This window comes from Saccharomycopsis crataegensis (genome assembly GCF_037102585.1).
Source record: "Saccharomycopsis crataegensis DNA, jcf7180000000085, whole genome shotgun sequence".
NCBI lineage: Eukaryota > Fungi > Ascomycota > Saccharomycetes > Ascoideales > Saccharomycopsidaceae > Saccharomycopsis > Saccharomycopsis crataegensis.
The window spans coordinates 873,097-899,926 of NW_027043830.1; the positions used below are offsets into that span (position 1 = coordinate 873,097).

At 36.5% G+C, this 26,830-nt stretch overlaps 12 protein-coding genes across 12 annotated transcripts; 4 read left to right on the plus strand and 8 right to left on the minus strand. All coding sequences in view use genetic code 12, as the record gives it.

Annotated features, from left to right (window-relative positions):
- Positions 1 to 596: 596 nt before the first annotated feature.
- Positions 597 to 1,991, plus strand: GPA1 (guanine nucleotide-binding protein subunit alpha; the record flags this gene model as incomplete). The annotated part of the gene is made up of 1 exon (XM_064998707.1): positions 597 to 1,991. One exon carries the CDS (start codon positions 597 to 599, stop codon positions 1,989 to 1,991), a length of 1,395 nt encoding a protein of 464 aa, XP_064854779.1.
- A 561-nt stretch (positions 1,992 to 2,552) lies between these two features.
- Positions 2,553 to 5,675, plus strand: TEL2 (Tel2p; the record flags this gene model as incomplete). The annotated part of the gene is made up of 1 exon (XM_064998708.1): positions 2,553 to 5,675. The coding sequence occupies one exon, from the start codon at positions 2,553 to 2,555 to the stop codon at positions 5,673 to 5,675; it is 3,123 nt and encodes a 1,040-aa protein (XP_064854780.1).
- Positions 5,676 to 5,971: 296 nt separating this feature from the next.
- On the minus strand, positions 5,972 to 6,811 carry DASC09_051100 (uL24 family ribosomal protein; the record flags this gene model as incomplete). Its single annotated transcript, XM_064998709.1, has 2 exons — positions 5,972 to 6,339; positions 6,793 to 6,811. 2 exons carry the CDS (start codon positions 6,809 to 6,811, stop codon positions 5,972 to 5,974), a joined length of 387 nt encoding a protein of 128 aa, XP_064854781.1.
- Positions 6,812 to 7,103: 292 nt separating this feature from the next.
- On the minus strand, positions 7,104 to 9,356 carry DASC09_051110 (uncharacterized protein; the record flags this gene model as incomplete). Its single annotated transcript, XM_064998710.1, has 1 exon — positions 7,104 to 9,356. One exon carries the CDS (start codon positions 9,354 to 9,356, stop codon positions 7,104 to 7,106), a length of 2,253 nt encoding a protein of 750 aa, XP_064854782.1.
- A 229-nt stretch (positions 9,357 to 9,585) lies between these two features.
- Positions 9,586 to 10,983, minus strand: QRI1 (UDP-N-acetylglucosamine diphosphorylase; the record flags this gene model as incomplete). Its single annotated transcript, XM_064998711.1, has 1 exon — positions 9,586 to 10,983. The coding sequence occupies one exon, from the start codon at positions 10,981 to 10,983 to the stop codon at positions 9,586 to 9,588; it is 1,398 nt and encodes a 465-aa protein (XP_064854783.1).
- Positions 10,984 to 11,660: 677 nt separating this feature from the next.
- On the minus strand, positions 11,661 to 13,094 carry MET2 (homoserine O-acetyltransferase; the record flags this gene model as incomplete). Its single annotated transcript, XM_064998712.1, has 1 exon — positions 11,661 to 13,094. The coding sequence occupies one exon, from the start codon at positions 13,092 to 13,094 to the stop codon at positions 11,661 to 11,663; it is 1,434 nt and encodes a 477-aa protein (XP_064854784.1).
- Positions 13,095 to 13,428: 334 nt separating this feature from the next.
- On the plus strand, positions 13,429 to 16,866 carry DASC09_051140 (Vps41 protein; the record flags this gene model as incomplete). The annotated part of the gene is made up of 1 exon (XM_064998713.1): positions 13,429 to 16,866. One exon carries the CDS (start codon positions 13,429 to 13,431, stop codon positions 16,864 to 16,866), a length of 3,438 nt encoding a protein of 1,145 aa, XP_064854785.1.
- Positions 16,867 to 17,099: 233 nt separating this feature from the next.
- MRPL3 (mitochondrial 54S ribosomal protein mL44 MRPL3) lies at positions 17,100 to 18,171 on the minus strand (the record flags this gene model as incomplete). Its single annotated transcript, XM_064998714.1, has 2 exons — positions 17,100 to 18,040; positions 18,120 to 18,171. The coding sequence occupies 2 exons, from the start codon at positions 18,169 to 18,171 to the stop codon at positions 17,100 to 17,102; spliced, it is 993 nt and encodes a 330-aa protein (XP_064854786.1).
- Positions 18,172 to 18,543: 372 nt separating this feature from the next.
- PMR1 (Ca(2+)/Mn(2+)-transporting P-type ATPase PMR1) lies at positions 18,544 to 21,357 on the minus strand (the record flags this gene model as incomplete). The annotated part of the gene is made up of 1 exon (XM_064998715.1): positions 18,544 to 21,357. One exon carries the CDS (start codon positions 21,355 to 21,357, stop codon positions 18,544 to 18,546), a length of 2,814 nt encoding a protein of 937 aa, XP_064854787.1.
- Positions 21,358 to 21,957: 600 nt separating this feature from the next.
- Positions 21,958 to 23,418, minus strand: DASC09_051170 (uncharacterized protein; the record flags this gene model as incomplete). The annotated part of the gene is made up of 1 exon (XM_064998716.1): positions 21,958 to 23,418. One exon carries the CDS (start codon positions 23,416 to 23,418, stop codon positions 21,958 to 21,960), a length of 1,461 nt encoding a protein of 486 aa, XP_064854788.1.
- Positions 23,419 to 23,640: 222 nt separating this feature from the next.
- Positions 23,641 to 25,128, plus strand: IES2 (Ies2p; the record flags this gene model as incomplete). The annotated part of the gene is made up of 1 exon (XM_064998717.1): positions 23,641 to 25,128. One exon carries the CDS (start codon positions 23,641 to 23,643, stop codon positions 25,126 to 25,128), a length of 1,488 nt encoding a protein of 495 aa, XP_064854789.1.
- Positions 25,129 to 25,404: 276 nt separating this feature from the next.
- On the minus strand, positions 25,405 to 26,568 carry PPN2 (putative serine/threonine-protein phosphatase; the record flags this gene model as incomplete). The annotated part of the gene is made up of 1 exon (XM_064998718.1): positions 25,405 to 26,568. One exon carries the CDS (start codon positions 26,566 to 26,568, stop codon positions 25,405 to 25,407), a length of 1,164 nt encoding a protein of 387 aa, XP_064854790.1.
- Between the last annotated feature and the right edge of the window lie 262 nt (positions 26,569 to 26,830).

Here is a 26,830-nt window from a genome sequence, read left to right on the forward strand (position 1 = left end):
TGGGCCAGGACGAGGATATACAGTTACTAAGAAACGTTTTGAATGAAAGCTTTCATCCGCAAGATAATTTTTGATTTAAATAAATAAATAACACTACCTACATGTGAAGAGAATGCTTTACTCAGGGGCCGACACTGAAATCAGACACTCATTTTTTTTAGTACGTGTGTGTCACCCAAAAATATCCTTAATTTTTCACACCTCAAAACATGCTGGCTTTGCAAACGACATGATAATATTACTTACACCAAGAAACCCCATTAAGACTGCAAGAAAAAATAAAAAATTAAACAATATTATTCAAATAAATAAATAAATTTCACTACTATATTTCCTCACAATGCCAAATATTCAAGCTATTTATTATATCTGTGCATTCACCCGCACTAATATTTTTATTGCAGCCCAACAGGATGAATGATCTGCAAAGTGAGCCCCATTTCGTAGCAATGTGTATTTATAAAAAGGATCGATAATCGCCAGATAACTGATTCTGCAGATACCAACAAAGAGTAAGTAAAATAATCTCCCCGTCCTCTTCTATTCCATCATTCCACATACCCGCTTTCCCCTGCTCAATAGCTAGTTGTTAGATCATGGGGTGCTTTGCCAGTAAAGAACTAGACATAAATGACCCTTTATACAAGGCAAAACAAGCAGACAGAGCCATCACCGAAGCTCTAAATCAATCCAATAAACAGCGGAAATGCAAGAAAATCCTTATTTTGGGAGCTGGTGAAAGTGGGAAATCAACGGTGTTGAAGCAGTTGAAGATCTTGCACAAAAATGGCTTCAGTCATGAAGAGAGGGCCAAGTATACCCAAGTAATCTGGGCCGACGCTGTCACTTGTATGTGTGTATTGGTTGCGGAAGCAAGAAAAGCAAAGATTCCACTAGAATGTGATCAGCTTACCAGCTCCTTAAAAATACATCGTTATAACTTGTCAAGCTATCAGAGAAACATATTGATGAATATTGATACTGACGCTGCGGGAGGCAACAAATTCATCAACGATTACATCACAAAATATGGTCCTGGAAGTCAGTTAAAAAGACAGAAAGATAGCACCGGAAGAACCGAAGCATTTGACGAGAAGTTAGACAATGAAGAAACTGATACACTTTTCTTTAATGAATCAATAGGATATAAGAAAAGTGAAGAATTTGATAGTGATTCATTGGAAACTTCTGATGCAAGAACTACCAACAACAGCAACTTGGACGGCAATTTAACGGGATTCCTTGGAAAAAATCGGAATAATAACTCAGCAAAAGTGGTATCAAGATATGAGGTGGCTTTGGCAATTTATGAGCTTTGGACCAAAGATTCTGGAATTGCAAAAATATGGGCCCGTCGCAATGAATTTCAAATGGAATCAAATGCTGATTATTATTTCAACAATATCATGAATTTTGTAGATGAGCACTATCTTGCTACCGATTCTGATATTTTATCTGCGAGAATTAAAACCACGGGAATTCAAGAAAGTCTTTTCACCATCAATGGCGAAGATTTTAAGATATTAGATGCCGGTGGTCAAAGAAGCGAGAGAAAGAAATGGTTGAAGTCATTTGAAGATATTAGCGCCGTGCTTTTTGTATTGGCAGTCCTGGAATACGACCAGGTACTATTCGAGGATAATAAAGTAAATAGAATGCACGAAGCTATGATGTTATTCAAAACTTTGGTCAACTCTCGATGGTTTTACAATACACCGTTCATTTTATTCTTGAACAAAACTGATTTGTTCGAAGAGAAAATCAAGAAATCTCCCATGAAGAGATACTTACCTGATTTTAACGGTAAAGTTGGTAATTTTGAGGAAGGAATGAAGTATTTTGAGGATACCTTCTTGAGATTTAACCGGACCAAAAAGAGCGTATACGTTCATAGAACCTGTGCCACTGATACCAAATTGATGAAGTTTGTATTGGCTGCAGTAACAGACTTGATCATTCAAGATAATTTAAGAGCCACTGGAATGATGTGAAAGACACTAAAGCTCCTGTGCCATTTTTTTTCTTTTTTCGTTTTTTCTTTTTTCGTTTCTATTTCTCTTTTTATTGTATATTTCCTTTTTGTTTCGGGATCGTTAATTTAGAAAGTAAGTCATTTTTGCTCCATGTAACCAATTAAGAATGAAAACGATGGATTCAAACAGCAGGAATATTTTATGAGAATTTCGAAGTTATTACTACTCAGTACATCAAGGTCTTCCTAAACTTTTGGAATTCGTTTATATGTTTATTACAGTTTAATAGTTGTCTGCTAGATGTAATTCGTTGCCCAAGACTAACAACAAAAAAGAAAAGTGTCAATAGGCAGCTGCTATTATCATTAATTAATATTGCGGTATTCACCACTGGGGACTAGAACCATTATTTCATTGATTTCCACTACTAGTATAATCATATATGGGGCTTTGATAAGAGATCCCATGTTGGATCAACCTACCCGCCAACCGCCTGCAGCACAATATAGGAAAAAAAAAAAAAAAATTAGGCCGATCATCTTTGGATATTATTTTATACTATACACCAGCAGCATATCCATGAAACAACTTCTAACAAAGATAGAAAGACTCAAGTCCCTGCAAGACCTCTCCTCAACTATAAGACTTTTGAGGTCGCTTAGAAACAATGCCCTGACTCTTGAGAACTCTGTCAATATAAACTTCAAGTTGGTCACGACCTTATTGAGCCATACTATTCCCCAGGTTTATATAATCGACGATGGCGAACTCAAAAACGAGGACTTATTGGAGGCAAATGGGTTGATTGAATCATTATTAAATAATTCTATCGGGATCAATAACCTTGTGGGTCAAATATCGATGTTGAATCAAAAGATCACTTCCAACGAACAAAATGATGTAAATCAGTTGATCCAGTGCTTAATCAATATATTATTGAAATTGATGTTTGATTCAGACGAAAAGTTTATATGGAAAATGATAACTAATGATGGAGCACTCTCGAAACCCATTCAATTGAAGAAGACAATCGCAAATTTCGACACTTTATTCTTCAATGGAAAGGTTTTCAATATGATTAGTGATTATAATGATAAGATCAATGATAATTTAGCAAAATTCATAAACAAAGGATTGATAGAGCAGATAATGGAGTTTCCAAAGTATTTGAATTGGCTAAATCATCAATTTTTCTACTTGATGCGAAACGTTAAGCTGTTGTCAGATATGTCCAGGCTTACTTTCCATCTATTGCGTTTTTCGCCAAAAAATTCACAACTATTTCTTGAACAAATATTAATAGATCCAATTTTTAACCCGACGAAAAGTGAGAGACTTGATTGTTTCATCCAAGTTTTTGATAAATTTACAAAACTTGATAAAATACAGTTCATCAATTCATTCTTGATCGATCAGTTTCTAGTTAAAACCTTGCGATCTTGCTCAATACAAGAAATTACAAGTTATTCAAAGCTTGTTTACTTTACAAATTACTACTTGACGTTGTTCGGACCATTGAATTATGAATCTACAATCACTCACGTCTTGAAGAAAACATCGACTTGGCCCAAGGGTATCATTACGCTACTTCTCCATTCTATTGTTCTTTGCATAAAGTCTGCTTCTTCTTCTATAGCTGAATTTTTGGGTCACTTCAAGACCTTTATTAGTGATTATTGGAATAACAAGCAATTTGTACGAAACTCTTCAACAGAGATACAACAATCATTTACGATATTTTTGGTAATTTATATCAACTACATTGGCCAATTAGAGAAATCAGAGATTGGCGAATTTTTGAGCTGTTTGATGTATGATTCCTCTATCATTGAGGCAATGACCATTCATTTGGAACTGCCAATGACTCAGGGAAGATATTTGGGTATTATATTTATGGAAAGACTCTCAGCATTAGCAAGTATTAATAGTAAAGATGGATCGGTTGTAACTAAGCTTGAGTTCAATATCTCGGAAGCAAAAGAATTCGAAAAAAAGTTGTTGAAAATTGATGATAATTTAAAATTAGATGATATCTGTGGCCATACCAAAATTATGAGTTATACTTCAGTAGAATACTTGAAGGCATGTATTGAAGACACATTAAGAATGAATGCTAATATCCTTGATACCCCAAGAAAACCTTCTGTGAATAAACTGTCGTCGCTAAGTGAGATTAATAGCCATTCTATACAAGTTATCAATAAGTTCGATCAATTAGCAATCAATGATCACAATGATTCTGATGATGAAGATTCTGATGACGAAGATCACCATGATTCAACATTGGCAAAACATAACAATACTTTACCTTCTACCCCAATCTATTTACGTGACTTACATTCATACCTTACATGCCATTCTAAAGAAGATCCTTATCAAAGCTACTTAAAAAGAAAGATTGGGTTACAAAGCTTCAGCAAAATTGTGAGATTGAAACATGGATTTGGAGATGAGTTAAAATTTTGGAGTGAAAGATTAGCAAGTGCTATTTTGAATTTGAAAGTAGATGGGCTAACTTCTAAGGGTTCCAAAAGCTCAATTGATCATGAAGGCATCGAAACTGCGTTAACTAATAATTCTGACTTTTCAACTGATGAAGAAGACGAAGAGGAACAAATAAGATATTTCAATGATATTAAGCTTCAAGCGTTAATTACCATTTGTGTGGTAAACCCGTCTAAAATGCCAACATATTTAATTCATCAGCTTATTGCGGGTGATTTTTCTATTCACGATCGACTAATGATAATTAACTCAATCGGATTATCAGCCAGAGAGTTGAAAGGTTATAAAGACAAAGTAAACTATGACAACGTTATATTGCAAGAGAGGTTGAAAGCGAAAAGCTTGTTGAATAGTGGTAAAACAATACCAGGTAGAAAACTTAATGGGGCAGGGCATCTGAAATTTCTTGTTCTCGATGAAAATTACGGTCATCAAATTGGCAGTCAGGGTCCATTGAGCTTACAGGTTGAGGCACATAGAATGGACAATATCACATCACAAATTAGTAAGGTTGCAAACCGTAAGAGTAAAGAATTAATTGACGACAAGTTGATTCAAACGGACCAAGGAAAAGTTGTGAAAATTTCACAACGACTACTCAAACAACGTGCATCGAAACAAAACGAGAATAATTCTTTATCAGGGGTCTCTAATGTTGATGATGGGGATAATTATTCCACAAATTGTTATGCATACTTCATTGGACCATTCTTGACCGTTTGGTACCACTTACAAGGAAATATGCGATCACTTGGAAATTATTCTAATACCATTATCACTAATTATCTTAAGAACTTGACTGTTTTGGTACATTGTGCATATCCGACTTGTATCAATTTGGTTGAAATAATTGGTGAGATTTTTGAAGTTTTAACAAGTTTGAAGAGTGTGTTATCACTGTTGATTTCAAATAATTCTCTTGAAGATGTTTCGTTGGGGGAAATCAGTGCCATACTTGAATGCCAGCTCTATTTGCTTTTGGTTATTTTAAACTCAACGAACCCAGTATTGTTGATATCGCAATTTCAAAGCCAAATCGTCGATTGGTTTAGTTGGTTGAATTACATGTTTGATAACTATTCAAACATATTCGGGGAGGGCGAAATGTTCAAAAATGGGAAATCATTAACAGCCAATTGCTTATTGCAAATCAACGAAATATTAGAAGACCAGTTTGGGGATTTGAATAACGCCTAATATACACAATCTACCACAGTCAAGGTAACAAAAGAAACGTAAGACGAGTCAAAAGTGTCGAAAAATTATTGGCGAAGTCTTTATGACTCCTAGATATATTCAATTCTAGCAAATTAGAGGTTATACTACAAACATCAACATAGTAACACATTCAAATCAATCAATACGTGTGAGTGAGAGAAGGGTATCACAAAGTTAATTGGTTTCATAATAATTAAGTTCATAAAGAAAGCATCGTATTATTGATACAGGTTAAACAGATTAGCAAGAAAATAATATAAGTTAGATCAAGTCATTTAAGCATCAACCTTACCACCTTTTCTTTGGATCAATTCCTTTCTGTTCTTGTCCATGTGCAATTTGGTGATGACAACCTTAGATGGGTGAATGTTAATTGGGACAGAAGTACCGTTGGACTTTTCCTTGGCCAATTTTTCAACTTGGATAGCGAACTTCAATCTGTAAGAAGAAGAGATCTTACCTTCTTGACCCTTTCTAGAACCTCTGACAACCTTGACAGAATCGTCAGCTCTGACTGGCAAAGACTTGACACCGTATTGTTCTTGCAATTCCTTAGACAAAGGAGCACTCAAGAACTTACGACGGATAGAAGATGGGGCAGAGAAGTAAGCCTTTCTGGATTTGCTTCTGGAGCTAGAGACGTCTATAGGCTGTTAGTAAAATGTTGTGGATATAATGTCATAAAATGCAGAAAAATGACTTGTTGGAGCTCTATTAGTTTCCTAATCAAAATTAATTGTTCCATATAATATATTCTACTTGAAAAAAAGTTGATTGATAAGCAACCTCAGTCTATTCACATAACGATGATAATTCTCTCCTTCCTTTGAATGTAATGGTATTTCTTCGTAAATTATTCATTCCCATTTTTCTCGACTTTGGATTTCTGGATATTCATCCAATGCTGCTGAAGATGATATAATTAAACATGTTGGTATTGTCTTTGAGTATTACTTTCTTTTACTAGATTTATAAATTTTTATCCTTGAAGATTGATTACCTTGAATTCTTAAGGCCAATAAACTTCCATATATTGACTCACAATAGATTTTCTTTGCCATTCTTGCGTCCATAATTTTCACTATCCCTCACATACCTTTGCTAACTTTGGCCATTTTTGCTATAATATTATCCTTTGGTCAGTTCCTCAAGAAAACGACTTGTGATGCTTCTGTAATTTTTCAATTTTAGAAAACTCGAAACTCCCACTGTGCAGACACAGGCACCGTGAGGAAGAAAAAAAAAAAAGATAATTCACGTGCATACGGATGTCACAAATGAGCCCTAAAATATACAATATCATGTGATAGTTAAAAACCAAATAAAAAGCCCTAGAACCATCCTGCATCATTCCAACTACAACAACATCAGAAAAGACTAATTGCGGAGAAATCAATTATTAACATGTCAAAGAAGATTAAGTATATCGCTTACCATGTACTTCAACTCTGGATCCTTATAAGATGCCAATACTGTAACAATATCAAGTTTTTTGTATGCATTGATTAGAAGACCAAGAATCAGAGGTTGTGAACTCAGTGCTATTTTGCTAGTGGTCATAATTCCATGAAGACACTTAATTGTCAAATTGGGTTCTTTTGCAGTATTAGATGCAATTTTATGTAGGAGTTGATGATGAGAAATCACTGAGTTGACTGAAAATACCACTCTCGATGTTGATTCAACGGACTTGTTGCGAATTGGCATATTTTTCAAAGATCCTCTCAAAGATTCTCCGAGACTATCAATGAGTTTGAGACTCACTTTGAGTGCCACCAATGGATTACTATCAAAAAATTCAGAAAGAATATCACATAATTCTTCTGTAATAGGAATATCCATTGAAATCAAATCACTCATGAAGATAGATATGGCTTTTGTTGTCTTTGTGTCTACTTTGACATAATTATCCAATAATTGCTCTAAGACATGGGCGTCAATCAAAGGATTTACAATGTCTGAGAACGTGCTAAGGCTAGGGACAGAACGATAATCATCCACAAAGCAATGTATCATATCAATCTGATTTTCAATTCCATTAATCGTGAAATCTGTGGTAGATGTTGTATAAGATCGAAGTATATCATTGGTTTCTATGATGGACAGGAGCAAGAGATCATGGAATTTTCCTGATCTATATATTTCAAGATACTTTGATCTGTTGCCATGTACTTCCTCGATGAAAAATTCGCGAATGCTCATTCTTTGAGTGAAAGAAGTCTTTTTATGAAATTCGACCATCAGCTGAATAATCTCTTCCTCTTGAGCACCATTGCAATATTTCATCAAAAATTTAACGAAATGGACCAACTCACCAATAGATTTTTCTGAAGCTTGCAAGCCAAGGGGAATTGAACGAACAGACATATCATGCATGGTACACACTGTTGGATTTTTCAAAGTCTTTTGCACTTTTATGACTAAACTTGGCACATCAACCTTTTTGAGTTCAGCAATTTGCCGTTTTTTCTTTGGAGTCAAACTCATGAGCCATCTATATACTCTGAGCAAGCTTGATGTATCATCAATATCTACCGGTTTAGTAGATAGTGCAATGCGATACATAAGACAATCCATAACAGTGACTTTCAATTTCACTGGATCAAATTTCTTAAGGGTGGAATCATCTATCACTGGAATCATATCTGCAAGAAAGCTGAGAGCAACGCGCTTTGAAGTCATATCATGATATTTGTTGTCCAATAAATACAAAAAATGATCCCAGAACTTCAATTTTTTTCTAATGTAGAGCAGTAACTCGTCAGATTGCGTAAGAAGCATAATACCAAAACATTGAAGTGTTTTCTTGATGACTTCTGCAGGATAAACCCCCGGTTTCTGCTTCTTTTCTCTGGTTTCGTCAAGTAAAATTTTTTTATTATGTTGGATAGAGGCGATCATATTTGTAGCTATAGTTTGCAATATATTGATTACTTCTGGATCATAAAAACGTGGAGCACATATCTCATTCAAAATCTCCATGCTCAAAATAGTTTTGGTCATCAGGGATTGAGTGATAAAAACAGGGTCGTTCACACCACTATATCGGCCCTTATAAAAGTCTGGGGCCTGTACTATATGTTCAGCTACAAAGCCACCTGATTTGAGCATAATCTTCAAAGTTGGTTCTGGTTGGGATCGTATCAAGCCCAAAATCACTTCTCTAAATTTAAGGTGTACATCTACAGGCAAAGAAGCAGCATACATTCTGTTCCAAGCTATTTCCCCAAATTTGTAAGTTTCCAACATACGAAATCTGTAAGGTGCAGATTTCTGATCTATGGCTTGACGTGCCATTCTTCTTTCGGTAGGGTTCTTATAAGGATCATACTCTAAAGGCGGAGAGATATTGAGCAACAATGTTAGTGCTACCAAGCACTCTCGAAGAACTTCTAAGGACCGAGTTCCAAGAGTTGCCTCAAGGTGACGCATTTTTTGAATCAAGCATTTGAGAACGCCAGTGTCAAAGACAAATGATATTGAAGAAATCGCATCATGCTCTTTGATGGTTTGGATCAAGTATTGGGAGGTTCTAAGCGTTTGCTCAAGGGAATTTTCAGGGAATTCTAAGACATGCTCGATAACAGAGACATCAAGAGAGTTTCTGATGAGATAGCCTTTTAAAGACTCAAGAGAAGTACGCAAGGACATTAAATACATATCTATTTATTGACGTATGCGTTAGCATTATTTGTCTGTTTCAGATCATTCTAACCAACAAGGATCCATTTAAATGGTACATTTTGACGTCATACACGTGATACGAAGTGCCTTTATCAAAAAGTAAACAAACCATAAAGACGCTCACATTAGCAGTCTTTTACGATATTACACAGCAAAAAATCAGAAAATCATTATATATTAGTTGCATGCAAATTAAAAGAGAGCTCTAAAAAGAAGTGATATATTCATCTTCCTTAAACACTTTCCCTTTGACACCTTCCAAACCTTCTCCACCATATGATAGCAATGCATCAATTTCTACCTTACCATCCTTCTCAATCTCACCGCCATTGGCCAATATCCAGCTTGTGTGCAAGGTTTTCAAAGCGCTAGCACTGGTTTCAGGATTGTCAGATTTGGTACCTGGACCATTTTTCAATGGACTGAATTCTTCATTTCTCTGGACTTCAAGAGACCCAAACTTGGATAATTCAATACTTGGGAAGATATCAAAGATGAATTGTTCCAACTTAATGCCATTGACAGCAGTTGGCTTTACATATTCATCTTCAAGGGTAAGATGAGGAATTTTCTTTTTGGCGATATGGTAAGGCAAATACTCTCTGGAAGAAATCCAAACTGGAACCATTTTCTCGAGCAAGTCAACGGAATAATAGTGTTGCACAATATTAGCCGCTCTGAGATACAACAATTCTTGGTTATTTTCATCTTTTTTGCAGGCTAACTCATCAGAGATTTCTGAATATTCAATAACAGAAGGTTTCCCCTGTTTACTAATAATCAAGCCAACAGATTCAGTTGGCTCATTTTTTCTAACTACTTTAGTAGCTAAATCAAAGTTGTTCTCAACAGCAAACCCAATAAATAGAGGATCAGCAACCTTAGCTAAGCAGTTATCCACGGCATACATATGAATGTGCATGATACCTCTCTTCTTGAAATCTTCAAGCAAGTTGCTATCGTGTATAGCCTTGTACAAACCACCATTACCATCTGGAGATTCAACCAATGTATTCTTAGCACTTCTGTATATTTGCTTACCATCTTTAGTGAAAGCAGGTAAAGTACCTTGATTGAAGAAAGTGACGTTTTCTGGTTTTAGACCGAAGAAGTTCTTTTCTTTGAAGAATGCTTCAGTTTTCTCTCTAGTTGGACCAGACGCCATCACATACCAATGAATCACGCCGTTGGCTAATTCCTGTAACTTGAGAATCCTTTTAGCTTGGAGCTCAAACAAAGATGATTTAGATGGAATATCAATGACATATGTGCCCTTTGGATCAGAGGATCCTAGTCTGGAACCTTGACCGCCGGCCATCAATAACACCGCCACTTGACCTTTAGAGATCAAATCAAGCCCGAGCTTTGAAAGCTCACGCTGCTTTGTTTCATTAATGTAGCTGGAATCATCCTTGCTCAAAGAAAAGAAACTAGAAGAAGGAAGTTGGGATACCTCAGATTGTGAGGCGTTAGATGAGAAGTTAATGGCCTCTTGGACCTGATCGAAAAGCTTTGAGTCAAGCTGGGAGAGACTTCCAAGAAGAGCGTCTTTGTCTTCTTTAGAAACTTTAGCTGGGTCGCAATAAATTTGGGATAAAGACATGGCGTTGTATGTTTCACTAGTGTAAAAAAATAATAAAAGAGGGATAAAGAGAAAGAGAGGGACAGGAAAAGAATGCTTCGCCTTTATAATGATGGACAATAATTTCCGTTGTTTGGTAACTTAGCGTTTTGCATTTTTTGCGTTTCATATGGTCACACGTGGCGATGCGGCAAGCTTCAACATGCATGATTTCTAAATATAACATCGAATATCGGTTATTATTTCATAAACAACTAATATCCACGGATGATAATACGAGTGATTATTAACAATGCAATTTATATGTGCATTTTTTTTTTGAATTCATCATTTCTGAAGATTCAGTTAGCTAGAAGAAAGATGTTGAATCTATACAAATGTTGAATTTGCCGCAAAACTATAATATAAATATGAACACAAATAACGTTGAACCATTCCCAATAATAAGAGAGATAAAAAAGAAGAGAAAAATATTAAAAGTAAAAAGTAAATAGTAGGCAAGAAATAAAATTTATGTGCAAACTCAGAATATAAAGTCCCCAAGGTTTTCTTAGCGATGCAAAAAAAAAAAAATAATAATAATAGAGAACCTAATGAAAAAATGATCAACAAAGTAAAGACAATAACATCAGTTAAACTAAACAAAACATAAAGAAAATGCTTTGATATTAGTTTGGCAAACAATGAGTGTCAATCATTTACCAGTTGGTAACCTCTTCAGACTCTCCAAATAAACTAGGGCCCCCTTTCATTCTCAAGTCTTCATGGTTATCCAACTCAATTGCCTCCTGCTCCAAAATATCCACCAAATGCTTCTCCTCAAAATCGATAATCAAATTATTGATCTCCATAAATTCTAATAAGAAGGCATCATGTCCCTCTGACGAATGGACAGTGTACATAACTGAGTTTGGGATATGCTTGGCCAAATATTCTTGTTCAGCCAAAGTGAATAACCCATCAGAGGCAATCCCAATGATTAAGCTCGGCTGAGTAATCTTGCCAAGCTGCTGTTCCATAGTAATTGGAATCAATTCATTTGGATTTTCTGGATTGGTGACATAGCGATCTCTGGACAAATCATGAGTGTCCAATTTCCTGGTTACGGAAATGTAACAGTTAGGATCATAACGACCAATGAATTTATCACCTTGGTATCTGAGATAACTTTGAGCAGTGAAAAACGTTTGAGGTCTCTTCTTTGGATGACTGATATTAGCAGAAGGAGAAGTTGGAGGCTCAGCCCTCAAAGATGGTGAACTCACTGAATGCTTGCGGTTCTTGTTACCCTCATTATGAATTGTCCAATTTTCTTCTTTAGGTGTCACAGGGGAGTTCTCAGGAATAGAACCTTCATGGCCCAAGAGTTTTGATTTTGGGACATTTTTGGCCTGCAATGGATCGTTTCTTGCAAATCTGTTCTCAAAAGAATTTCTAGATCTGTAAGTCAACAACGCACTCATTCTGGCAGCCGCCAAACCTGAAACTGGGCCATCATTAACATCATAATAACCATCCTTATATTTTGGGTCAGAATAGATACTTTGACGTTGAGCTTCGCCCCAGGAAATACACCAGGCTGAGTGTCTAGCAGAGGTTGCTAATGCCACCACACTTCGAACATATTCCTCACCGAGGATGAGAGGATATTCCAAGGTAACCATACCACCCATGGAACCACCAATTACCGCGGCGATTTGCTTCACGCCCAAGAAATCAAGGACTTTTTTATGGATTCGCACGTCATCACGGATGGTGGCCAAAGGAAATTCCGGACCATACCTTTCACCTGAAGCTGGGTCTTTTGTCATTGGAGAAGCAGAACCATAAGGAGATCCTAAAGAGTTCAAACATATTATGAAAAACTTTGTTGGGTCAAAAGCTTTGCCCTTACCTAAGAGGGGTCCCCACCAGTCAGAAATGTCCGAGGAGCCAGTTAAAGCATGACAGATGACCATACAATTATTTTTCTTCTCGTTAAGTTTCCCCCAGGTTTTGAAAGCAACTGGAACCTCGTAAAGAGATTCACCGCATTCGAGTGTAAATTCTGGAATTATCACTATCTTTTGGTTGTTAACAAGCTTGGAATACTTGTTTTCCGGTTGTGATTCAAGAAGTAGATAATTAGTCATTTTTCAAAGTACCTCATGCGTACATCTATATATATGTATGTTTATGATGTCTAATTTCTCAAAGAAACAGGTATGAATCATTAACTGAATATCCTCGTCAGATTTCAGGAAATCCTTACAAATGTGGGAAAAACAGTAGAAAAGGTAGAACTTTTTGCTAAAAATGAATCATCATCACAGTATTTCGCAGTTGCAGGTGACCTCGGGACCCTCTAATTCCGCACATGGAAATTTACAGGGTGTGATTGTGATAAACGAAAAACAGCACAAAATACAAAGAGGGAGGGCCTGCTTAATAGAGAAGTGCTACGGTGTCGACCTATCACAACATAGTATGGAAGCAGAAGCAATAGGAAACAAGAAAGGGCCGACCAATGAATCTGAAATTGATGTGCAAACGGAGAACAGGCATAAGGAATCCCAATTGGCAAATGGCAAAATGATTAATGGCGTACTTGACACCAACCAAGAAGACCTGAGAGCGGACATAGAGACTGGCGCAGAGGCATTGAATGACTTAAGACAAGAAGATAATAGAAAACTTTCAGTTGGAAACAATATAATGGCCGGTGATAATACAACAGAGTACAAAAAGGAAATAGAAAATCTGAAAAAAGGAGATGAAAGGTCTGTATTAGATACCGAGGATAGCTCGCACAAAGTAGATGTCATTGGTAAAGAAGAATACAATGAATCCAACCAGAGATTAGATGCTAATAGTAAATCACATAAAAAAGAAAAAAATAATGAAGAAGAAAAGGAAGACGAAGAAGATGAGGAAGAAGACAATGAAGAGGGTGAAGAGAATGAAGACGACGAGGAAGATGAAGATGAAGATGAAGATGAAGATGAAGATGAAGATGAAGATGAAGATGAAGATGAAGATGAAGATGAAGATGAAGATGAAGATGAAGATGAAGATGAAGACGAAGACGAAGATGACGAAGATGACGAAGAGGAGCCACCTAGATTGAAATATTCCAGATTATCAGGATTGCCACAGTCATTCTTCAGAAGAGATCCTGTATCTTGTTGTCTAATTCATGATACCTTTCTGATATTTGCTACTCACTCAGGAGTTTTGCATCTTTGCAAACCTGATATGACACCAATAAGAACATTCAGAGTCCACAAAGCATCTATTCTATCGATTGCAACAAATGGCGATTATTTTGCGACTGCATCAATGGATGGCTCAGTGGTAATAGGATCAATCAAAGATCAAAGCGATATTACGAAATTTGATTTCAAAAGACCAGTTCATGCCGTAGCTATTGACAAGAATTATAAACTGACAAGGTGGTTTGTGTCTGGTGGCATGGCAGGCCAAGTTATAGTGTCTCAAAAAAATTGGATGAACGGTAGAAGCGATATAGTAATTGATGAAGGTAATGGCCCAATTGTTGGAATACACTACATTGGAGAGGTTTTAATGTGGGCGAATGAGGCAGGGATATCTATTTACAATGTCTCTACGAAGACAAAGATTTTGAACATCGCCAGGCCCGAGAACTCGCCGAGAGCGGATCTATACTGGCCTAGATTCCATACTGTTGATTCAGACAGAGTAATTATTGGCTGGTGTGACTATATTTATTCCATTAGAGTTGATATTATCGAGAACTCCGCCGGAAATTCTAATATGTCCTTTCTTAGCAGTGCAGCATCATCTTTCAGAGCTCCCGTTGAAAGAAAGGCCGAAGTCGAAAATACTCTACACACTGACTCATTAATTTCAGGGATCGCTTCATTTAACAACGATTTATTATTATTGCTAACCTATAATGCACCACAAAAAGTGGATTCTGATAGTCATCAGAAAGCAAAAGCAGGTCCTCCAGAAATTAAATTGATTAATGCTACTGATGGCGAAGAAGTTGCTGACGATGAGGTGGCATTGAAAGATTATGAATCCCTTGGTTTGAATGACTATCACTTGGGGAAGTCTATTGGGGAGCTGAGTCCTCCACGGTATTACTTGGTTAGTGCAAGGGATGCAGCAATAACCGAAGAATTTAATATCAACGACAGATTGCAATGGTATATCGATAAGACGAAGTTTAAAGAAGCATGGGAGATGAGTGAGCACTTGATGAGTGAACATAAAAGAGCTCTTCTTGGATTAAACTGTGTTGATCAATTAATAGACAAACATAACTGGCCAGAGGCAGGAGAATTCATCTCAAGAGTACTAAAAATTGATTTCTTACCTATGGATGAAGAGATAGAATTAACGGATCACCAAAAGTTTTTATCATCAAAATGGGAAGAGTACCTTTGGAAATTTATCAAAAATGATCAAATTGATGTCGCAACAGAGATTATTCCAACCAATTTGAAATTGAAGATTGATCACAAGATTTATGAAACCATATTAGTTTACCACTTAGAAAACAACAAAGATAAGTACTTGGTTTTAATTGAACAATGGGACTCCAAATTATATGATATAAAACATATTGAACAGTTATTGGAAGAAAAAATTGAGCATGAAAATGATCCTAAACTTAGAAAAATTTTGAGCAACTTGTATTTGGAGTCCAACGAGCCAGCATTTGCGGTGCCACACTTGATCGAACTTAAAAGTGATGAAGTTTTTACAATCATCACCAAATATCATTTGCTATTGAATTTCTTGGATGAATTACCTAGAATAGTCACCATGAACATTGGCACTACAGAATTACAAAAAATTAAATCATCTAAAGATTGCGAAAGATATTCAAAGGTGTTTTCTCCAGTTATTGATATGTTGATTCAGAATATCTATGAAACTTCACCAAAAAGGATTGTTGACGTCTTGGAAAAGCTGAAGCTTGATTTTATCACCTACTTATATCTTGAAAAACTATATCAAATCAATAATGTTGAACCGTCTATTCTCGAAGCTTTTGAAAATTTGATGATCACCTTATTAGCGACTTTTAACCAAAAGAAATTGTTATATTTTCTTATAAACAAAACTAACTATAATATTGACCAGGCAATTAAACTTTTTGAAAATGACAACAGATATATCAAAGAGCTAATATATTTGTTGGGGAAGATTGGACAAAACATTCAAGCTTTGAAATTGATCATTGAAAAAGTTGGCAGTCCAGATGAGGCAATTCATTTCGTGAAAAATAAAATCAAGACCAACAAAAACGAAAATGAGGATCTTTTAGAGTTTTTAGTGGATCATAGCATTGATAAGCCCTTTTTCATAGCTGCATTGATCGAGAAGGCTAATGATTTGATAAACCCAATTGACTTGGTTAAAAAGATACCAGAAGATACTTTAATTGAGAATCTTCAAATGAATTTGATTAATATTATATTGAGCAATGATTTGAACATATTGTTGAACGAGAATATTTTAAAAATTGTTAATAACGAAACTGTCAGCAATGCCAATTTGTTTTCCAAACTAAACGAAAGAGGATACTTGATAGATAATGAGAAAGTGAAGCTACAAATTAAGGAATTGATGTCCAAAAATCCTAATGGTTTTGGTGCGTTGTTAAAACCCATGGTTGATATTGATGAGCACGAGGCAATTTACAAGAGTTTGAAAGCCAAGAATTTTAGTCAAGAGGACGAAAGCAGTGATCTCGATAATGATTTTAAGATCTCCATAAAAAGCATGGACAATAATGGAGGCCAAATAATCAGTGAAGCAGAGTTGATTGGTGAGGATAATATCTGGAATGGTAATGCCAAGTCATTAACAGGTTTAATGAGGCATTTGTCCTACATTAGCGAGAAATTGAAGCAAATCAGGGGTTTTTGATGTTATACTTTTTCAAAAGGATTGCTTTTATATCATATTTCATAGTTATAATTTACGATTTGTCTTTTTATTTTCCACTTTACCCTAGAATCTTATTAATAATTTCCTACGCGGAGTTCCAAAAATTATATGTTTATGTTTATCAAACAAATTGATTGTTCATTAGAGATTTAACTTGCGAATGGCGTTAAATTTTTCTATATACACAGATAACACCTTCCCCTTAAAATTACTTACACAATGACAATACCGTGATCAACTTCCTTAAGTGTCTCGCGAGAGTAATCAGCATCACTTGGCAATTTGACATCCAAAGAGCTGTACAAATACCAGTTCATCAATGCATTCACACTAGCTCTGATCTTGGCTTCTCTCAAAGAGGCACCAAAGCTTTCTCCCAATTTTTCATTGCCACTGAAAACAGCCACCAAGAAAACCGGTCTCTTAGAAGCTCTACCAGATTCCGAAAGTAATCTTGTGACTGGTTGTTCCAACCCTTGTCTTTTACAAAGGGCAGCCAATTCTCTGGTTGGTTGTTCAAATTCAAACATATCTTGGATCTTCAAGTGTCTTGTGGTCAAAATATAATTATAAATGAATTTCTTTGTGTCTTGTAATGATTTGGATGAAGCATAATAAGCACCAACAATGGATTTCACTGCTGAAGCCATGGCCACTTCTTGGGTCAATGTGTTTTTCTTGTCAATCACTGTAAGGTTGCTTTCGATTGATTTATTTTGGTTGTCGAATCTCAATCTTCCTATCGTTATTTCTTCTGGTTCTTCATTTAAAAACTTTTCGACAGCGGTGGAGCTGTCGGTTTGGATACCCCATTCTTTACCGATTGAATATAATGTTTCATCTCCGATTATACCGTTAATAGCGTTATTTAGCACATTCAAAGGCAATCTTGGGTATTTCATCAATAAAAGTTCAGTCGCGTGATAACTCAACAAGTTTTTCCCAAAAATACTGAGCCCGACGTTATTTGGATATTTATTGTCTTTTTGAATACAAGTCAAACATCTTCCCAAAGTAGATAACTTGAAAGAGCCTGGCAAGCGCAATCTGTTGTGTAATGTGACTAGCTGAGGTGATTTAGTGGCCACTTCTTCGGTTATAACAGTGTTAAAAGCATTGTTTCTTGCTGATCTGGCGGTGGACGATGAAAGCCCTAGATGTCTAGTTAGTATCAAAAAAGTGTTACGTTAATATAACCCAAAAGCACAAAAAAAAGGGTTCACGAAACATACCTCTCACCAACTGAAGTGAAACAAGCTTCTTTTCTATAATTTTCAGTATCATTGCTGCTGTAAACACTTGCTAAAATATATATTTCAGCCTATCAGCCATACTACAAATTCAAAGACATTTTTTATAATCTCAAAAAATTTTTCGAATATTTTTTTGGCTTAACCATGCATTACCCGGAATACTAATGACACCCCAAGACGGGAAATAGTTAAAACCTTTACTCTCACTTATCATTTACAAGTCAAAAAGAAGCAAGAGAAATAAATCTAATGATAACATATAAATGAAAAAAAAAAATGAATGAAAAATGCGATTTCTTGGTACCATTAGACTCAAAGATAAAAAAAAACAATTTATATTAGAAAACGCTCGAAAAAACAGCGTAGAATATGTGAATTAAAAAGAGTAAAATTGTAATCATTATTATACAATCGCATTGGCTTTGCCAGCGAAAGTAATGTCATTATTGTTTGGAACCATCATCTTGAAAACCTCATCAGCCACGAAAACAGAAGATGTAACAAATAGAATAAATACTAAATCACCAAAACTCAAACCTTCAGTTTGGAAAATGTTTTGGAAAAGAGGGATGTAAACAATGCTTAGTTCTGCAAGGATAATGATGCCCAAAGCAATGTTGAAGAATTTATTCTTGAAGAAGCCAACTTGGAATATTGATCTGAAGTTGTGTTTACAACTAATAGCATTCCACATATCAAATGAAACGAAAGTGACAAAAGTCATAGTAGTATCTCTTCTAGTAACCTGATGATCGGAGGTGATTTCCTTCAGGTAAATAAATATAGTACCAAGAACGGTAATCAACCCTTTCAATGAAATTCTTTGCAATAATCTTTTTGATAAAATATTCTCGTGCTTTGATCTAGGAGGATGGTTCATAATATCTTGGTCGACAGCTTCAACCCCTAATGATTGAGCTGGAGGGCCATCCATGATAATATTAATAAATAAAATCATCATTGGGTTCAATGGATTTGGCAAATTTAAGAAAGTAGTAATGGCAATCAAACCCAAGGCACCGACAGAAGTAGAAAGTTGGAAACAAAGAAAGTTTTGGATATTGTAAAAGATACCTTTACCTTCTTCAATGGCAGTCAAGATGGAGGTGAAATCATCATTAACCAAAATCATATCTGAGGCTTCTTTGGCGACATCAGTTCCGTGTTTACCCATAGAAATACCAATATCTGCCAACTTAAGAGCAGGAGCGTCATTAACACCGTCACCAGTCATTGCAACCACATCCCCTCTGTTTTGTAAAGCCTTGACGATACGAACTTTATGAGAAGGTGTACTTCTAGCAAACACATTAACATATTGAATGGCATTACTTAAATCTCTGTCAGACATATTATCTAATTGTTCACCGGAAATAACTTGCCTGCTGGCGTCTTGAATATACAAGCCGACCTGTTTGGCAATTGATACAGCAGTTCCTTCGGAATCACCAGTAATCATAATCACATGAACGCCACCCCTAGCAAATTGAGCAATTGCATTAGGAACGTTTGGCCTAGGAGGGTCATACATCCCAATCAAACCACCAAATTTCAAGCCTGATGGGTCCTTATTGAAATCCATTTCACCTTCTTTTTTAGCCAAAGCAATGACCCTAAGACCGTGAGAGGCCATTTCAAGAGCCTTAGAGATCACTTTTTGTTTGAATTCTTCGGTAATCGATACCTTGCCAGCCTTGTTATCGCTAATCACATGTGTTGAGTAATTCAAGATTTTTTCATAGGCACCTTTAATATATGTTTCATTTTTCGATTTATCACCCTTATGAACTGTGACGGCCATATATTTTCTTGCGGAATTGAAAGACAATTCTTTTTCTCTTTTTCTAGTATCTCTAATATCTTCAAGCTTAAACTTTCTTAGCACTTCAACCAAAGCAACATCAGTTGGATTTCCAATATACCGGTCATTTTCAGACGAATACCTTGAGTTATTACAAATGTTCCCAATCTCCAATACTTGTTGGACATCAGCAGTCAAAAATTTCTCAAAAGATGGCTCATCATATCCATAGTGATGACTGCCGTGATGAGTTCCTTCAGCAGAGATGTCAATCATATCTTGTTGAGGAGCCCAGATTTTAGTAACTGTCATATGATTTTGAGTCAAAGTACCCGTTTTGTCAGTACACAAAACATTAACGGAGCCTAAAGTTTCAACACTTGGTAATCTTCTCACAATCACTTGATGGGATGCCATTCTTAAAACACCGAGTGCCAAAGTAACAGTCACGATAATTGGTAAACCTTCAGGAATAGCAGCGACTGCCAAAGAAACAGAAATTTGAAACATGTCTAACCATGACTTGCCTTCGATAATACCAATAAGGCCAATTACTGCAATGATACCAAAGGAAATCATTGACAATTGCTTTCCAAGTTTGTCCATGGTTAATTGTAAAGGAGTTTTTGGCTTTTCAATATCAGCCATCATCTTAAAAATATGACCGAAAACGGTTTGGGAGCCAGTAGAAACAACAATACCAGAACCGTTACCGTCTCTCACGAGAGTACCCATGAACCCGATATTTTTGCAATCACTGATATGAATTTTGGTGAACTCTGATTGTGCTGGAATGGTAAGGGCATTCTTACTGATAGGATTAGTCTCACCGGTCAAGTTGCTTTCATCAATAGACAAATCATTAGATTCGATAATTCTAACATCTGCTGGAATTCTGTCGCCGACATTAAAGTGGACGAGATCACCAGGGACCAAGTTCGATGCTAACAAAGTTTCGGTGCTTCCGTTTCTGGTTAAGTGACAGTTTGGCGGCACTAATTTATTTAACGCCTCGAGCGATTTTTCAGATCTATATTCTTGAACAAACCCAACAGTGACGACAATTGTGATGGCAACGGTAATTGAAACAGCATCATCAATGTTCCCCATTAAGAAACTTATGATGGCGGATCCGATCAAAAGCAAAATTAAAGGGTCCTCATAGAACTGTTTCACGAACTTCAAATAGAGAGGTTCATCTTCTTCTGCTTCCATTTCGTTTAAGCCATACATTCTTTTCCTATATGATATGTCTTGCGGAGATGATAAGCCCACTTTTACGTCTGTACTCAATTTTTCAGCAGTTTCCTCGACGGATTTGAGACAATATTCGTATGCCACAGCATCGTTAGTGGCACTAGATACAGCAGTATCCTCTCCTTTTGAAATAGGTGTCTCAAAAGGATTGTCACTCATTCTATTATTATTATTTTCAATATTATGATAGATGACGGCAAATCAAATGCTGGCAACTTTCAAGATGTTGTTTTGATCCTCCGCAAATATAAAACGATCGTCAATTGGATACTTTCTAATTTTATGGAGGGGTACTTGAATGAATTCAAGAAAGGATTGACAGGTGCAAGGATAAGCCACGCTAAAACAACACAAATCTATACTTCCTGAGACTATAAAGTTAAACAATCCTAAAAAAATTTTCCTTTCCTTTTTTTTTCCTTCCTTTTTCCTTCTCTCTGTTTTGGAAACGGACAGCTAGACTTATACAGCTCACCCACGGCCTGCTGGCTGCTGCGCTCATAACTGATAACAGGGGTGTAATGCCCCCTTCTTGTTTGCAGGCGACCCCCTTCTATATATATGGGGCATTAGTATTATCTATAATAATTGATTACATTTAATACAATATGTATATAAAGGTCTTCAAAGAGTCTACTGGTTTTCATATATATCTATGTGTGGTGGAAAAGCTCCTTCCAATGCCTAACCATCAGCATCCCACCTATTTACAAAAAGGTGAGTCTTCTTTAATATCGTAAAATAAAGACCCTTCACGTCTCACTCACTAACAGACCCTCCGAACCCAACGGGTTTTGTGGTCCCTTTAGGAAGAATCCCCATGAACTTATAGATCTTTCCCATACCAGCATCGCTCTTATCCACTAGTCTGATGTACGACTTCAGAATCCTCTCTTTATCCGCATCATTCTTCAGCTTATTTATCAAGTGTTCAGCTCTGTATTGCATTCCTAATTCATTGAGCCAGTCACCTTGTTCTACCGGGCCATGGACATCCACTCCTCCTAGATTTTCCAGCAAAACTTTGATACCCTGGAAATCAACGTCCGCAGACAAATCAACAGTACCTGGGTTTACAAATGGAGAGACAATTGCATGGTCCTTGATACCTCTAAGAGTATTGATTGGAATAGTGTCCGCTGGTCCATAATCGATATATAAAGCTGCCCCCTGTTGCTTTTCATTGGATGTAATAATTTGATGAATCTTTTTAGAGTAAGTCAAAGTCTCTGGGGAAATTTCAACTCTGGAACCAATAGGTAACGCATTATGTCTAGGAGACTGTTGTGGAACAAAAGCAGATGTAGTTTTCTTAGGAGAAACAGTCATATGGAAACTTGGCTCCTTCTCAGCTTCCAAGTCAGAAGATTTGATAGTGGTTTGGCTTGGTAAAGTCAACCTTCCTTCACTTTCTTTAGTTGTTCTGTCTTCAGGCAATATGTAGTCAACAAGACATTCTCTCCAACCCTGCTCGGTCTTTTCAAATTGCTTGATTGGTAGAGCATCAAAGAATTCGTGGCAAACAACGTAATTGGAATGATCTTTGTGTCCGATTTCTTCAATATCCTGCTCGGTATCCACCCATCTGATCTTGTTACCCCATTTGGTCACACCTACATATCCGATTCCATCCTCACTTTCCTTAATCTTATTATCCTTCCCACATAATAATTCAAACTGTTCCAACCTGAGAAGTGGAGACGCTTCAACCATAACAATGCTAATTTTTTCTTTCAATGTAGAGCTTCTCAACAATTGATTGAATGATTTGAGAAGATCATGCATCAAAGTACCTTTCCCTGGACCAAATTCAATAAATTGGACATTGTTTGGCTTATTTTGTGTCAAGTATACTGTAAAAAACCACACACCAATCATTTCGCCAAACATTTGTGAAATTTCTGGGGACGTCACAAAATCCCCTGATGATCTGATACCAAGGGGATCTTTAGTAGTGTAATATCCATAATCCGTATGGGTTAAACACGTTTTCATATAAGACGATAATGATAATGGGCCTGTTGTCTTAATAGTTTCGACTAGAATCCTTGAAAGGCTGTCAAGACGAATCTTTGGTCTTGAATATGATGGTACCTTTGGAGATTCGCTAGTAACCTCTTGAGATAACAACAGCGCATTAGAGAATTTTGAAACAGAAACTTTAGTAAAGTTTCGCACCTTAGATAATTGAGAAGTTCTTCTTGATAATACCCTGAGCATTTTTTTTTTTTTTGGCAACCTTCACTAGTAGTAGCGTAGATAATCTTTTGTGTAGACTGAATCTTTCCACTGGATGGAGTGCAGAGTTTTTGAAAATTTAGTGATACGCGCACTATTTATTTGTGTGGGTTCCCTCAAGTTGCGACACGAAAATTAACTAGCCTTATTGAGTCCGCGATTAGCGAAGGTCCATACTCTATATATATATACAAAGGTGATCTAATGAGCTATAACAGTGATTCGGATTTGTCTTCGATAGACAGTGAAGATATGAATAATAAAAGTTCAGCCCTTCCAAGTGATGCTAATATGAATGGCGACGAGGAGTCTGAAGCTGAAGGGCTAGAGAGTCAATACAGTCAGGAAAGTGAAGATGTTGAGGCAGTAGGAGATAATATTGATGATGATGATGATGATGATGATGAAGAAGAAGAAGAAGAAGAAGAAGAAGAAGAAGAAGAAGATGTTGGTTTTGCTAATCGAGACGAGGATGGTGAGGAGGGTGAAGATGAAGAAGAAGAATATGATGATGAGGAGGTAGATTATGATGATGAAGAACAGGAACAACAACCACGAGGACAGGCTCCAGATAATGCTGATGCTTATGACGAGGAAGTTGAGGATGTGGATGTGGAGGAGGAAGAAGAAGGGGAGGAGGAAGAAGAAGAAGAAGAAGAAGAAGAAGAAGAAGAAGAAGAGGAAGAGGAAGAGGAAGAGGAAGATGAAGAGTATCCTGCCTATGAGGATTACGAAGATGCAGTTCCGCCTATAGTAGACGATGACGATGATGACCTTGCACTCCCCAACCCTGATGACGATGTGGTGATTGGTGATGATTACGAGAGTGATGAAGACCATATTCCTAGGGTGAAAAAAACTTCAGGTATTAAATTGAGATTTAACATGTCAAAGAAAGCTAACAAAATGTTGGATAGTGAAGATGAATATTCATCATCCAGCTTATCAGTTACATCAAGGAAACGTATGTCAGACAAAAAAAGGAGTGTTAGAAGTGTAGCTGCTGCAAAAAGACATCTTGAACCGGAGCTGACAGAAACCTCGAGATCTAAGAGGTCCAGAATGCAAGTAGTTAACTACAAGGAATATGACGATCAAGAAATTGATAGTATAAATAGCAAGGATGAAGAGGACTATGAAGATGATGATGAAATATTAGGACTTGATAAGGAAATTCTTGGTGGAGACGATGGGTTTGACAATTATTCATCAAGTACTCCAGATTTAACAAGAATGACTGAAAGACAGCGGCGCAAATACTTGGAGGAAAACATAGAAAGTGATGATTCTAAATCGGTTTCTGAATTTCCAACTAGTGTCAACGACACTCAGAAATTTTCTACTGGCCGAGTTGGTGGCGGGTTTGTGGCTCTTTCCAATGATATCAAAAAGAAAAATGTTTTGACCGAAGAAGAACAGCAGCTTAGGAGAATGGAAATGGCCAGAAGAAGAAAAAATTTGAATGAAAAGAAATTGGAAGAAGAAAAAAGAGACACTTTAAATAAATTATTGAAAAAAAGAGCTAAAAAAGTTAGAAGCACCAAAAGTTTGAAAGACGACGAAGAAGCAGAACAAGAAAAATTTCGGACAAAACCTAGAAGACCAACGACTCATCATGTTGCATTATTTAGATGGGTTAGCAGCAGCAATGGTATGAAATTAGGCATTCCAAAAAGAAGCGTTGGATATTAGGGTGGCCGTTCTTACAATATTTTGAATTTTTTCTTTAGTTTAGATTTTTCTAAGTTTAATGTATAATGATGTATATGCTTGTTGTATGATAAATATTGTAATAAGGACAACCAAAGCAGCAGAGAAAATAGAAAAAAACACGTATTAGTGAGGATATGACAATAAGATTAATGATTAATACTTGGCAGAAAAAATAAACAGCAATTTAAAATAAAGAGAAACATAAGGAACGGGATGAAGACACTAATATTTGAGAAAGAAAAAAAAGAAATAGAATTAACATGAAACTTGAACAATTTTGCTGTTATAAATAGTTTTTTTGTGCTTTTTAGAGAACTTTCCCGTGACAACAGCTGCGGTCAACTTCTTACCTGCAACACACCCAGTATCCAACCCCGTAGAGTACTCCCTTTCAACTAAGCCCCTTGAAGCTTCGTGGCCATAAAACACCATTCTTCCTTCACTCCAGTTCAGTTTTTCTTGTTGCTTTATATTCCAAATCTCAGACCAAGGTTTAGTGATAGTTTCATCAATATTTCTTTTAGAGTCGAAACAAGGTTCTGTATAATTTGGTTTGAATAAAGCCCTAAGGTTGACCATAGTATTCACAGATTGGTCAATGTAGTCTAAGTGCCACTGAAGGCCCGCATGAACTGCCAAACCTTCAATAGTTTTGGAATAATTGATACTAGCACTACCTTCAGAAACTTTCATAGATTCCTGAGTATCGCCATTTGAGTCAAACAACGGTTGCGAGACATCTGCATGAGTTTTCTGGAATCCATGTGCTATTGGACCTAAGTCCAATAAGATTGAACAATTTGTAAGGTAATCGATATGGTTTGGCTTTAGTCTTTTAGCAATTGACAATTCCAGATCAAACTTTGGTTTCTCAGTAGTAACCATTTTCAGATTTTCTTCACTGACACAAGTGTCATTTTCCAGGGAGTTACAATACTTTGGCGAGCTATAACTGTAGTAGGAAGCATATTTTTCCAATATATTGACCTCATGGTTACCCAAAACACAAGCAGCATCATTTTCAATAAGGAAATCTAAAACCTCGAAATTTTGTTTACCTTTGGAAATGAAATCACCAAGGGAAACGAGCTGATCGTACTTGCGGTCATAATTCGCCTTCTTGAGTAATGACTTTAAAGCGTCATAACATCCATGGATATCACCGACAATAATGATTCTTGAGACAGGCTTCTTTTTCTTGTGCTTGGACTTCATCTGTGGGGAGTTTGATTCAGATTCATAGAAAGATTCGACGACAGCTAAATTAGGCTCAATATACGACTTCAACTCTCCAAACTTGATTATCGGGGGAAGATCTGGTGCACCAGATACTGAACTAATGAGCACAAACAGGAAAGCAATGAAGATACAGGTCACCACAAGAAAGGATGAATAGATCACCCCACGACTGTTCCCCATTGTTTTGTTCGGGCAATGGTAAAATTATTCAAAGGATAACTCCACTCCACTATTGCACCACATTGGTTATTCTTTATAAAGAGCATCCCCTCCAAGCCGTGGGAATGGAAACCCGTCCAGCCGTGCAAGACTCCGGACCGGAGGCATATGCAGATCCTTCATTGGTTACCCAGCCGCTCAAGCAACCAGAAAAAAAAAAAAAAAAAAATTGCTGTTTGGATGTTGATGTCTTGATTAATCACTTCACCACTTCTGTGTCTCC